This window comes from Larimichthys crocea, chromosome III (genome assembly GCF_000972845.2).
Source record: "Larimichthys crocea isolate SSNF chromosome III, L_crocea_2.0, whole genome shotgun sequence".
In the NCBI taxonomy this organism is placed as follows: domain Eukaryota; kingdom Metazoa; phylum Chordata; class Actinopteri; family Sciaenidae; genus Larimichthys; species Larimichthys crocea.
In genome coordinates, this window is record NC_040013.1 from 12544140 (window position 1) to 12554865 (window position 10726).

Consider the following 10726-nt stretch of genomic DNA (forward strand, 5'->3'; position numbering starts at 1 on the left):
TGCAAGCAGTATACATCGACACACCAAGAGGGAATTATCTTTAACACAACAGCATTTTTAAAACTTACATTTTTTTCACACATGTATTTTGTGTACTCATACCAAAACCTTTACTAATGTGCTTTATTGTAATGAGGACAAAGAGGAAGATTTATTACTCTAATTAATTGTAATTTTAACATTATTTGAACAATATGAGTAAAGCTGGGTGTGAGTGGGTCAAGCACAATTCAGTTCTTAATAATTATCTAATTAGCACAACCTAATCACATTGTTATACAAACTGTGCAAACATTGCATGCCTCATGTAAAAACCTTAAAATAATATGAGGATTACATTTTTTTCTTTTGATTTAGTTCAATTCCCTTTGGTATTAGCAAAAGTTACACAGGGAAAAAAATACTGATTGATGTAAGAACAATATGTAATAAAAAATAAAATGTAGCATTATTAATCTTTATGAGTTGATATAAATCAGAAAAGAAATGCTTTAAAAAAGAGAGGAAAAAAAGTGAGCTACGTATTAAACTCGAAAAATTTGGGGAGTGGCTGGGGATGTGGGGGAAGCAGTAAGTGGCGGCCTGCAGCACTCATCAGAAGCCAAACAAAGTCAGTATGAATCATAGGCGTGAAATATGGGTGCTGACGTACGGGCCTGTCAATCTCTCTGCATAGCAGACATCAGAACAGGCCAAGACAGCCAAGGAGCCAGACGTCAGGTCTGCCTGTTTACTGATAACACATGGACACAGTCCATTCATGAACTTTCTCACACTGTAACTTGATACTGTTGCACAGTATTTAAGAGCTGAAACTTTGTTTCTTCTGATTTATTGTATTTTATAATCCAGTTGTTCTATCCCAAAGTTGTAATGAGAAGACTTCACCTTGTTCAGCACTGCGGTCAAACTAAAACTGAAAGTCGATAACCTCAGTGTTTCACTTCAACAATAAAAAAGACTTTTATTTTCTATCTTCTGCTACTTCATCAAAACTATTGCATTGAAACATCTTCTGACTTTAGAGGCTCATACATTTATAATTTCTGGAACCTTTTCAGCAGTTATTAACAAATCTACAAATAATGAGAATGAGTATTTAAAAATCTATATATTTTAATCCTCAGTTAATGTTTGTGGGTCCATGGTTGTCCGACCCTGCTCCCTGCATTTCATCTTTATACTTTAGCCCCACCTAGTGTCTGCCTGTCTGTCTGTCTGTTGGAGGACACTAATTACATGCCAAATTAAAGGGTAGCAAAGGTAAGCATTTTTAGAAACGTAAAAATGTAACAAATACCCTGAAATTAAGAAATATTTCATTATTCTTTCCTTATGCAAATCTTTGTGACATGCAGTACACTTTAAGACCACTAAGTGGTATTCTTGTACAAGTTGAGCTCATTCCAAACTGTCTGCAGATAAGGCCCTCATAGACTGCTGTGCAACATTGTCCTCAGAGAAGAACATGGATAAGAATATTCATGAGAATATGTGAGTGTTTGAATGTGTGTGAGGTTGCATGTGGTTTATACACTAAGTGCTCTGTGGCGTCATGAGGGTGGCAAACAGCCCTGCGAGCCTCGGCAGCACTTCCACAGTCTTTCAGCATCACGGGGCACAAAGCCAAGCTAAAGAGACACACATGGTGCACCGCTGGAAAGCCATGCCAGTGTATGACGCTGAGCTGCTCCTCAGTTTAATGTAGGAGGACAAACCAATCCACAAGATCTGGAACTGTTCTCTCAACAGTCTGAATTCAAGAGGAAAGACTGGCCTTGACTGTGCTGATCTCCTGTCTCACAGGAACAGGGTCCTTTTGTTCCTGTGAGTGGAGGCCATTTTGTAATGTTCTTCTTGACGTCTTGTTAATGAGGTGGGAGCACCATTATTGTTACAGTGGAAAGGAGTGGAAACTATTTGCTCTAAAGGCTCTGATGCAGGAAAACAGATGATGACATGGTCAAATTATTATCCCACTACCCACCATATAAACTCCTTTTAAGAAAAGGTTCTGCTGTTTTTTTTATTGACTTACGTGTAAATGATGCGGATTTGTAAATGTATATTGATGAATATGTCATTTTTATGGCTATGCGTGAGCTGATTTATGGACTATATATACTATACTACACTATTGTATCAATAATGCACATATTTACACACATCTAATTATGTAAAAATGTAAAGTTGCACAATATTTTATCATATTAACAATCAATCCAATTACCATTTAACTGAAAAAAGCCACTCATACAGAGAAATATTAGGCAACTCTTTGGGTGAGCATTTTAGCGTCTTTCAGATTTGATTGTTTTGATTTTAACACCTGCTAAAACTGTTTCGTTTGAGTCTCAACGCTCTCATGAGAGATATTTCTATAAGTCAGCTCTCTTCCAAGCTCTGACGAACACATAGTTCGCTTCTAGCTGGAGAAGAAAGTGGAACATTTAGCAGTTAAAGAACCAGATGTTTTTCTTAGGAGTTGGTGGAGATTAAAACAGAGCTAAAATCAGTGAGAGAGTGAATATTGGACTTCTGAACGTTGCTGTGTATCTGTTGGATGTGTAAATAGGAAACTGTTTTCTCACACCAATCAGTAACCTCTGTGAAAAGTAAAGCCAATGCAGAAGTAATAAAAAACTGCAGTTCCTCAAATGGCCACTTGAGGCTGGCTACAGAATAATTCAATCTCCCACATTAAAATGTCCAACTTCACAGCAGAAATAAACATGTTTAAAGCCTGGTCTCTATAGCTAATTTCCCTGTTCATGACAACTGTATGGGGCTGATATTTGTATATAACTCACCTGTTCAAATTATATTAAGGCTTAAAGTTTTGCATAATCAACAGAGTGGCCACTTTAATTGACAGTTGGGTGCTGTACCATAATTCCACTGATGCTGCATTAAACTAGCTTTGAACTTGAATTAAGAACAAAAATATAAGTAACCTCTTGTATCTTTTCATTCTTATTTGTAGAATTTCTTGATTTTAGAAAGACTATGACTGTAAATCTCCACATTTATTCATATTTACAATATATTTCTGTGCACAGAAGCAGGACAGCACGTTCATATTCTATATACTATATACAGCTAGACTTTCTCAAATTTCTACTTCACCAGGAACAACTGGAAATAAAATAATTCTCAGATTGGCAATATATAATGAAACCAGGGTGCATGTCTTGCTTTGCACTGGTATCTTATAATGGAAGAGAGCTGGTCATTTGCACAGCTGAGGGCTGTTGACCAGCTCTGGTCGTGGATGGTGGGTGGGGGGTTGGAGGGGGCATCCAGGAGTGGCCTTGTAATCGACAGGTCCAGGCTGCACACCAAGAGGCAAGACAAAAAACGCTTTGTGGTTCTGATATGAATCTCAATGCCCCTGTTTCTGCACCTCCCCTCTTGGCCTCACCGTGGATATCTGAGCGAACAAAAACAATCTCCATGAGAAAATACGAGCTGGTGCACTCAGAGGTGACAGTGAATGGAGCAGCGACAGAAACGGCACCATAGTGACTGGAGCTAATTTTCAGATTCTGTTCATGATGCACAAATATACCATGGCTGTATTACATTTGTCTGCTGCCATTTAGTTCAAATGATTTTATCAGTAATAATGAAAAGTCATTTTAAGATTTATTTGTTTGTTTGTTTGTTTTATGTGTGATTTTAACAGGTGCTCTATAAATAACCAAAGATTATGCATAACTGCTCAATTTATAAAATAAAAAAAAAGAGAAATTATAATATATTCTTTGTGAATCACTCCTTAAAGATCAAATCTACATTTGCTTTGACAATGTATTGCTGCAAATCTTGAGTGGGAGGGGTTCAGTGGGTGTGTACCCCCTAAGTAGTCACAGATGCCAGGCACAGTCGGGGAAGGAAGCGCCCGACTCTCCTTCCATGTTAGCCAAGGGAAACTCTCATTTGGGCGTGAGCCCAAAAACATGCAGAGCCAAATACTGTGATGCAAACGGGTCACATCTTCAGTGCAAACAAACAAGTCTGCAGGCCTGAGGAAGTCATAATGTTTGTGGCAAGTCCTGCACTGCATCTATGAGTTTATGTTGAGGGCTTAAAGGATTAACTCACCCAATACAGTGGTATTTAACCATGCAGATAAATATGCTTTTATTTGACCAGGTTTTGAAATACACATTGCTAAAAAATGTGCATGGTACTCACAGCAATAAAATTAAGTGTTTTTCAAGATAATCCACAAACCTCACAGCTCTCTGTTTTTATTGGAACTACTGAAAATTGGTGTTTTATGGACACCACGGAGACTCTTTCTGGAAAGACATGTTGCTAATAAAATTTCAAGATGAATTTTTTTTTCAGTGCTTTGAGCACAACAAACAAAACAATTCCATTCACCTCTGTTGCATTGGGGTGGAGGCAGCGATCTCAGAGATGGATATTTCAAAACCTGTGCAAATAAAAGCATAACCATCTGTATGTCTTAATATTACTAGAGGTAATTTGGGTGATCTGATCCTGACAAGAGTTGTATTTTGACAAAACAAGAGAAAAAAGCCAAACATAGATTCAATGATATACATGCTTGAGTATTTTTTCAAATCTAAGCATGACAAATTTAGCGTCACCAACATATATGATCATGAACTTGAATAACGTGATGCTGATTGCTACAGCACTATTCATGCAAGCAGGCACGGCTCACTGCTTGATGGTGATTCTGTTCTTGGCCTTGAACTTATAACTCCTGTCATGTGTTCACCAGTGTAATAGCAGCCACACTTCCAACCGAGGTATTTCAAAAGCTGTCTTTTGGAAAAGAGGAACGAACAAAAGAGGAACTTCAATTTCAAACCAAACCAGTGTTTTCAACTACAGAGGTCACAGATCAGAGGCACTCTAAGGAAAGTAAAACACAACATTCCTAAGAACAGGACTGATTTTTGTTTGTCATGCAACAATTGCCCACATTTATATTTTATACAAAGTCAATGTGATCATCCCCATGACTGGATTAAGACTTCCACATCCCAGGTGTTTAATCTTCAGACTTTACCTGTAACAACAAAGTTTGTTACATTTACGTAATCTCCAATACAGGACCTAGATCAATAAATGAATGCCAGTCAGTGTTGGGGCCAAAGAGGTGGACAGGGTTGGCACATGCTGATTCTGATAAACCCCCTACCAAAGTCAGAAGATGATAGGTAGTTGGCTTGTTAGTATGGGTGATGATGGATAACAGGCCTACCAGACACAGGCCCTTGTGCCCCTGGACCAGAGCGTCTGCTATAAGTCACCTCACACAGGTTGTCTGTATGAATGGACTGACTTGTTGTAAAGTCAGTCAAACAAAAGAGATGCAAAATAACCACAAAAACACTCAACATGACTACAAAGAGGTACAGAATAACAGCAAATAGATGAAAAATAACTACAAAGAGATGCAAAATGACTATGGAGAGACACAAAACAGTTTTGCATATCTTCCGTTTGGGTGTCTTGGCCCTGCGTAGGAGGAGTGCAGGACCTTTTACATGTTTGTGTCCATTGTCTTCTAATCTGTCCATGACTGTAAACTATTTGGAGTTACACATAGCAACTGTTTATTGATATTGTTTATGTATTGATATATGTTTGTGTATTCATTTAAAGTTGCTTATTTGTCATTTATTTATTACACTGAATAAACAATGACACAATTCAGTGCCATTTATTATTGCCCGGATCCAGGGCTTTAGATTTGAGGCTTAACACGTTTTTGTTTTTTTTTCTCATTTTACAAATGCACATTTGTACTGAACTCACATTCTAGACAGGAAATCTGATCTAGGTGAACTACCACAACACTTGTATACGTATAGTCCAGTTTCTGAATCAACAGGTCCTTCTTTGCCGAAGTGAGGACAACCAAACTACCAACCAAGAACAGCCTCTATAACACCGTTTGAATTTCTCCCTTCTGTAGCTGAAAATAAAAGTCTGCTCTCCAACCAAAGTCAAACAAATGTGCACTCCACTGGAAACTGAGATTATAACAAGTAATCTACAGCCACACATCAATAGATATAAAAATACTCATTTTAGCAGAGAGATGATGGTGGCATGACAATATGATCATGTCACTGTACATGTTTAATACTATAGGGCTTAACAGAGATTATACAGCAGTTATAGTGACTGTACACCCTGAGGGTTTGAGCATGTCTATAGGTGCCTCTGACTTTACAATAAACCGGTCCCTGCTCTGAAATGCTCTGTGGAAACATCAAGCAGTGCCTGGAGATATGACATACCTGCACTCTGGCAGCAGTGCAACTTTCAGACTGCCTACCTTGGTCGCTGCATCCTGCAGTTGGAGAATCCTCAAAGTCCTGGTCGTCAGGACTTTTCCGTTTCTTCGACATTTGCTGCTCCCTAATCGAGTGACGGACCTATCCACCGCTGAATCGATATCTAGTGTTAACGTGAGACACCTTCAACCAGCGGGATATATAACACATACAACAGTCTGCGGGAGGCGAGAAGAGAAATGCGAATAAATCTCAGTCCCATTCATTCAGATCCCTTCTCTGTGGGTCCTCTTCCCAGCGTGCTGTGTGCGCAAAGTTACCATGTGGTGGCCAGCCGAGCATCTGGAGACGCAGCGAGGCATGGAGCCGGTCTCCTCTTGATTCTCGCCGTAATCGGTCAAGATGTGTCTCCGCGGACGCTCCGGGGTTTATTTCTCTTGACAAATGAGAAATATTTGCAGCTGAAGTGATTTGTCGATCACGTGTGTTGCGGATTATGCTTGAACCCCGCTCAGATGGATATTACGCACTCGAGGCAACTTGTTGATCCACGTCTTATTGATAAAAGTGGTTTTCGTCAGTCCTGATGTTTTTATTCTTTCTCTCTCTCTCTCTGAAAAAAAGAAGACTTTCAGCGTTGTATGAGATGTTTTACTTAAATGGTGCCCGGCGACGTCAGACTACAAGTCTAATCAAACATGGATGACGCACAGTCGACACAACGGGAACTCTTGGGTATCTTGAGAAGTATAGGCCAGTGTAAACGGAGATTATCTGGACGTGGTCTGCCCGCTACACAATACTAAAAGCATGTATCCCTTTGGTAACATGTGAGCTGCGCACTAAGTTGCGGGTAGAAAATGCTCCCCTTCAACATCTGTGAAGGAGGAGAGGATTCCTCCTCGGCGTAAAATTGGAGACGCTGTACTACAGAAGTAGTGTGGGGGGAGCGCGCAGTACAATACCTTCTTTTTTACACCACCATCAGTCCCGCGACGAGTAGAAAACAATATATTTGTCTGTGACACTTCTTGCGCAAAACCTCCTAATCCAAGTGGCAGAGTAACACAAATCGAACAAACACGCATTGTGTTATGAGGACCAGTCTTGGAGGAACAGCTTTGCTTTCACTTAAGCGTGCAGGAGCCACAGAGCAACTTGAGAATAAGCTGTGAATAAATGCAGCAGGAGAGTCGCAGTGTTGCGCGTACTACAGAGGAGGCAATGACGCCACCGGTCTGGCTTTTACAAATTGCTTGATGGTAGTTTTCCCTCTCCAGTCGACACTGCGCTCCGCTTTCACCAGAGCAACAGAGGAGTATGCGTGTTTAGTTGTTGTTGTTTTGGAGGGGGCGAGTTTTAAGAGATGTCCAGTTAGATAAAACTGCACAGACCTTCACTGATTATCACTGACTTCTACTTTCACACATTCATTTTTCCCTCAGGAGAATCACAGATGGATGCCTGACACTAGTTGAGTAAAAGCACCCTCCTCCTCCTCCTCCTCCTCCTTCTCTTCATTCTCTCATATGCTGATTTATTTATGAACACTCCCGGGTCAGGGGATCATATTCCATTTACTACATCTGGTTTAGATTTCCAGTGCAGCACCTATACTGTTTCTCCAAAATGTGTCACTTGGATGTCAGGGCAAATAGCTTTGAAATTTAAAAAAAAAAAAAAAAAAGCTGAGTTGTGCGTCTGTGCGCACATCCGCGGCGGGTTTCTCGCAAAGAGCCACAGTTGCATTCGTGCCAATGACGCTGGTATTTCGTGGTATTTTCTGAAGGCAAACACGCCTTTCTCCCTCTCCCTCTCTCTCTCTCTCCCTCTCTTTCTTTCTCTGTGTGTGTTTCTCGCTCCCTTTCTCCGGCTGCCCCCTCCTCCCATCCCTCATTCACTGCAGCTACTGACGTCAAGGCATGCTTGCGTCAATGCTCCCTGCTTTGACAGAGAGCTTTTTTTTTTTTTCATTGGGATCATAATGGGATTATTAGGCTTAGAGAAATACCCTGCCTTCGTGGCTTTTTAGATTTCTTGATAGATGCCCCATTATCTTTTCTTGCTTTATTATTCTGTATAATAAAAAAAAGGGACAAACAATTGCCTTTTGCAGCATATCACAGAGACTGAATGGCTGTATATCATTCCACAATATGATGATGATGCATATCCCTTCATTTTTTCCATTATAGTTATAATATTTTATAGAAGCCCTGGCTATTAAGATCCTATATCTCTGTATTTTTATGCGCTTATAGACCTGAATCTGCACAAGACAGAGAAAAGTAGTCCCATATTTGTTGTTATCACCTGTCTGTGTTGATTTATTTAACACTGATATGTATCAATGCTGGGTTTAAATATATCTTTACACAGAGAAACAACCATTGGGCACACGCAGTAGCCGTACAGACAGAGACCATCTCATTCACAAGGTTGACAGTGAGACATCAGTGAAGCAGTCAGTTGTGTTTAGCAGATTAGGTGTCTGTTTCTTCCTGTCAGTCTGTGGTTACTGCTTATACAAGTGGAAGGATGTCATGATGTCCTTCCACACTGACCTTGATCTTCTAGGGCTGAATGGGCTCTTGTGCCTGTTGGCTGGCCTCAATTCAGTTCAGCTGTAATGCCTGTCAATACATACTCAGTTCAACTCTGTGTCACTGATTATTCATATGTTTTATACTCTGCACAAATTAATGTTGTTTAGTTTTCTCTTTAAGTAATTGTGTTAAAAAAATAATCACCTACTGTATAATATATGAGGCTAAGTTAAGTCCAAATACAAATAAAGCTAAAGGTTATAATTTCACAATAAACTATTTCATAATAGTTGCACAATCAGAAGTGGATAACATCTTACAACAACATTTGAACAACGGTTGGTGTTTTATGACAAGTTGTGACATCAGACAGGACTTGGATTGTTGCCCTGAGCTTGAAGGCAAGACTTCAAGCTAACATGATGTCATCTTGCAGTCTACCAAAAAGATAATCTATGGCCATTTAGTGTTCAGATAACTTTTGAAACAGGTGAACTGCTTTTCTTTTTGGCCTAAACCGAGCATCACCTTCTCATTCAATGAGTTTTCTTACTTTCTACATTGTAGATTAACGCTGAAGACCTCAAAACTATAAAATAACACACAGAATTATTATTACTATGTGGCAAACAAAGAGTAGTTCAGGGGTAGTATATACAAAGAGTTAATAGCTCTACAGTTTGTTTCTGTGTTTCCTGTTTTATTTTGTAGTTCCACCCTGTCTGTCTTCCTTCCTGTCTTGTTACCCATGGTTTTGCACCTGCCCCTGATTTGTTTCACCTGTCCCTGATTAGTCCTGTCTATTTAGTTCCCGTGTTTCCTTTGTTTCCTTGTCTGTCTGTTTTGGGGTTTCTAGTGTCTTGTGTGTTTTTTATCTGGTTTCTCAGTGTGTCTGAGTCCCTTGCGTTTCATGGTTCCGGTATTTGTATCTTTTCTGTTTTTGACCCTGTCTTTGCTTTTGCCCTTTTGTGTTTTTTCCTGGATATCCAGCCACTTTTGGTTATTAAAGTTAGCTTTTGTTTAGCTGCACCTGCCTGCATTTGGTTTCTTTCCTGTAACCTCTCCACTCCCCCATGACACCATCCCATCAGTTTTGCACTCCACAATCACTCAACCCAGCTGAGGTGATTTGGAATGAGTTGGACCATGGAGTGGAGGAAAAGCAGCCAAAAAGTGCTCATTGGTACTAGTAATACTCTATTAAGACTCCAGGTGACTGCACAATGCGTCATGAAGTGGATTAAGAAAAAGTGTGCAAAGCTGTTCTCAAACAAAAACATTAGTTTATCACATAATCCCACTTGCTATTTCATGGTTTTGATGTTTTTGATGAAGAAAAAACAACTGTATATGGACATATGCATATAGTTTGTAGTTTTACTGTGTGTTTAGGGTCAATTGTAGTGAATGAAGCAGGAACTTTAAGCTTGGTATAACTTCTCAGACCAAATTTATGCAAGTGTCTCATTTGATATTGCAAATGTGGTGGCCCAAATGTCGACTGATACCTCAGCAGCATGATGAAAAGGTTACATCATGTTTAGACAGAATATGATTTGGTTGCAAATTATTATAAACACTAGAAAACAATACCCATCAGACAGGGAGAAAGTATTTCACTAAGATATCACTATGCAGCAAGAGAACAAGAAGCAGAGGTTGTACATCAAGCAACAAAGATGCCAAGGAGTGTCAACATTGATAGTGGGGAGCTCTGACAAAAACCTTATGTTCAAGACAAGCCCTTCAGTACAATCCAATGCACTACTATGTCCAACAGCAGTTTGAGTTGGTGTTTTTGGCACTACTTTTGAAACATGTCAGTGGAATCACATCCAAAGCAACACACAATCATTACATTACATTACATTACATTGCATTTAGCAGACGCTTTTA

At 39.6% G+C, this 10726-nt stretch overlaps 1 protein-coding gene across 4 annotated transcripts in view; it reads right to left on the bottom strand.

The window, feature by feature from the left end:
- Nucleotides 1-7575, bottom strand: part of pde10a (phosphodiesterase 10A) — a 54174-nt gene extending 46599 nt beyond the window's left edge. The window contains exon 1 of one of the 4 annotated variants that reach the window (XM_027277508.1): nt 6326-7575. In XM_027277508.1, coding sequence (XP_027133309.1) covers nt 6326-6398 — 73 coding nt within the window. In that variant the 5' untranslated portion in view covers nt 6399-7575. The remainder of the gene's footprint in view (nt 1-6325) is intronic. The other 3 variants (XM_019270217.2, XM_019270215.2, XM_019270216.2) reach the window with 3 other exon arrangements.
- Between the last annotated feature and the right edge of the window lie 3151 nt (nt 7576-10726).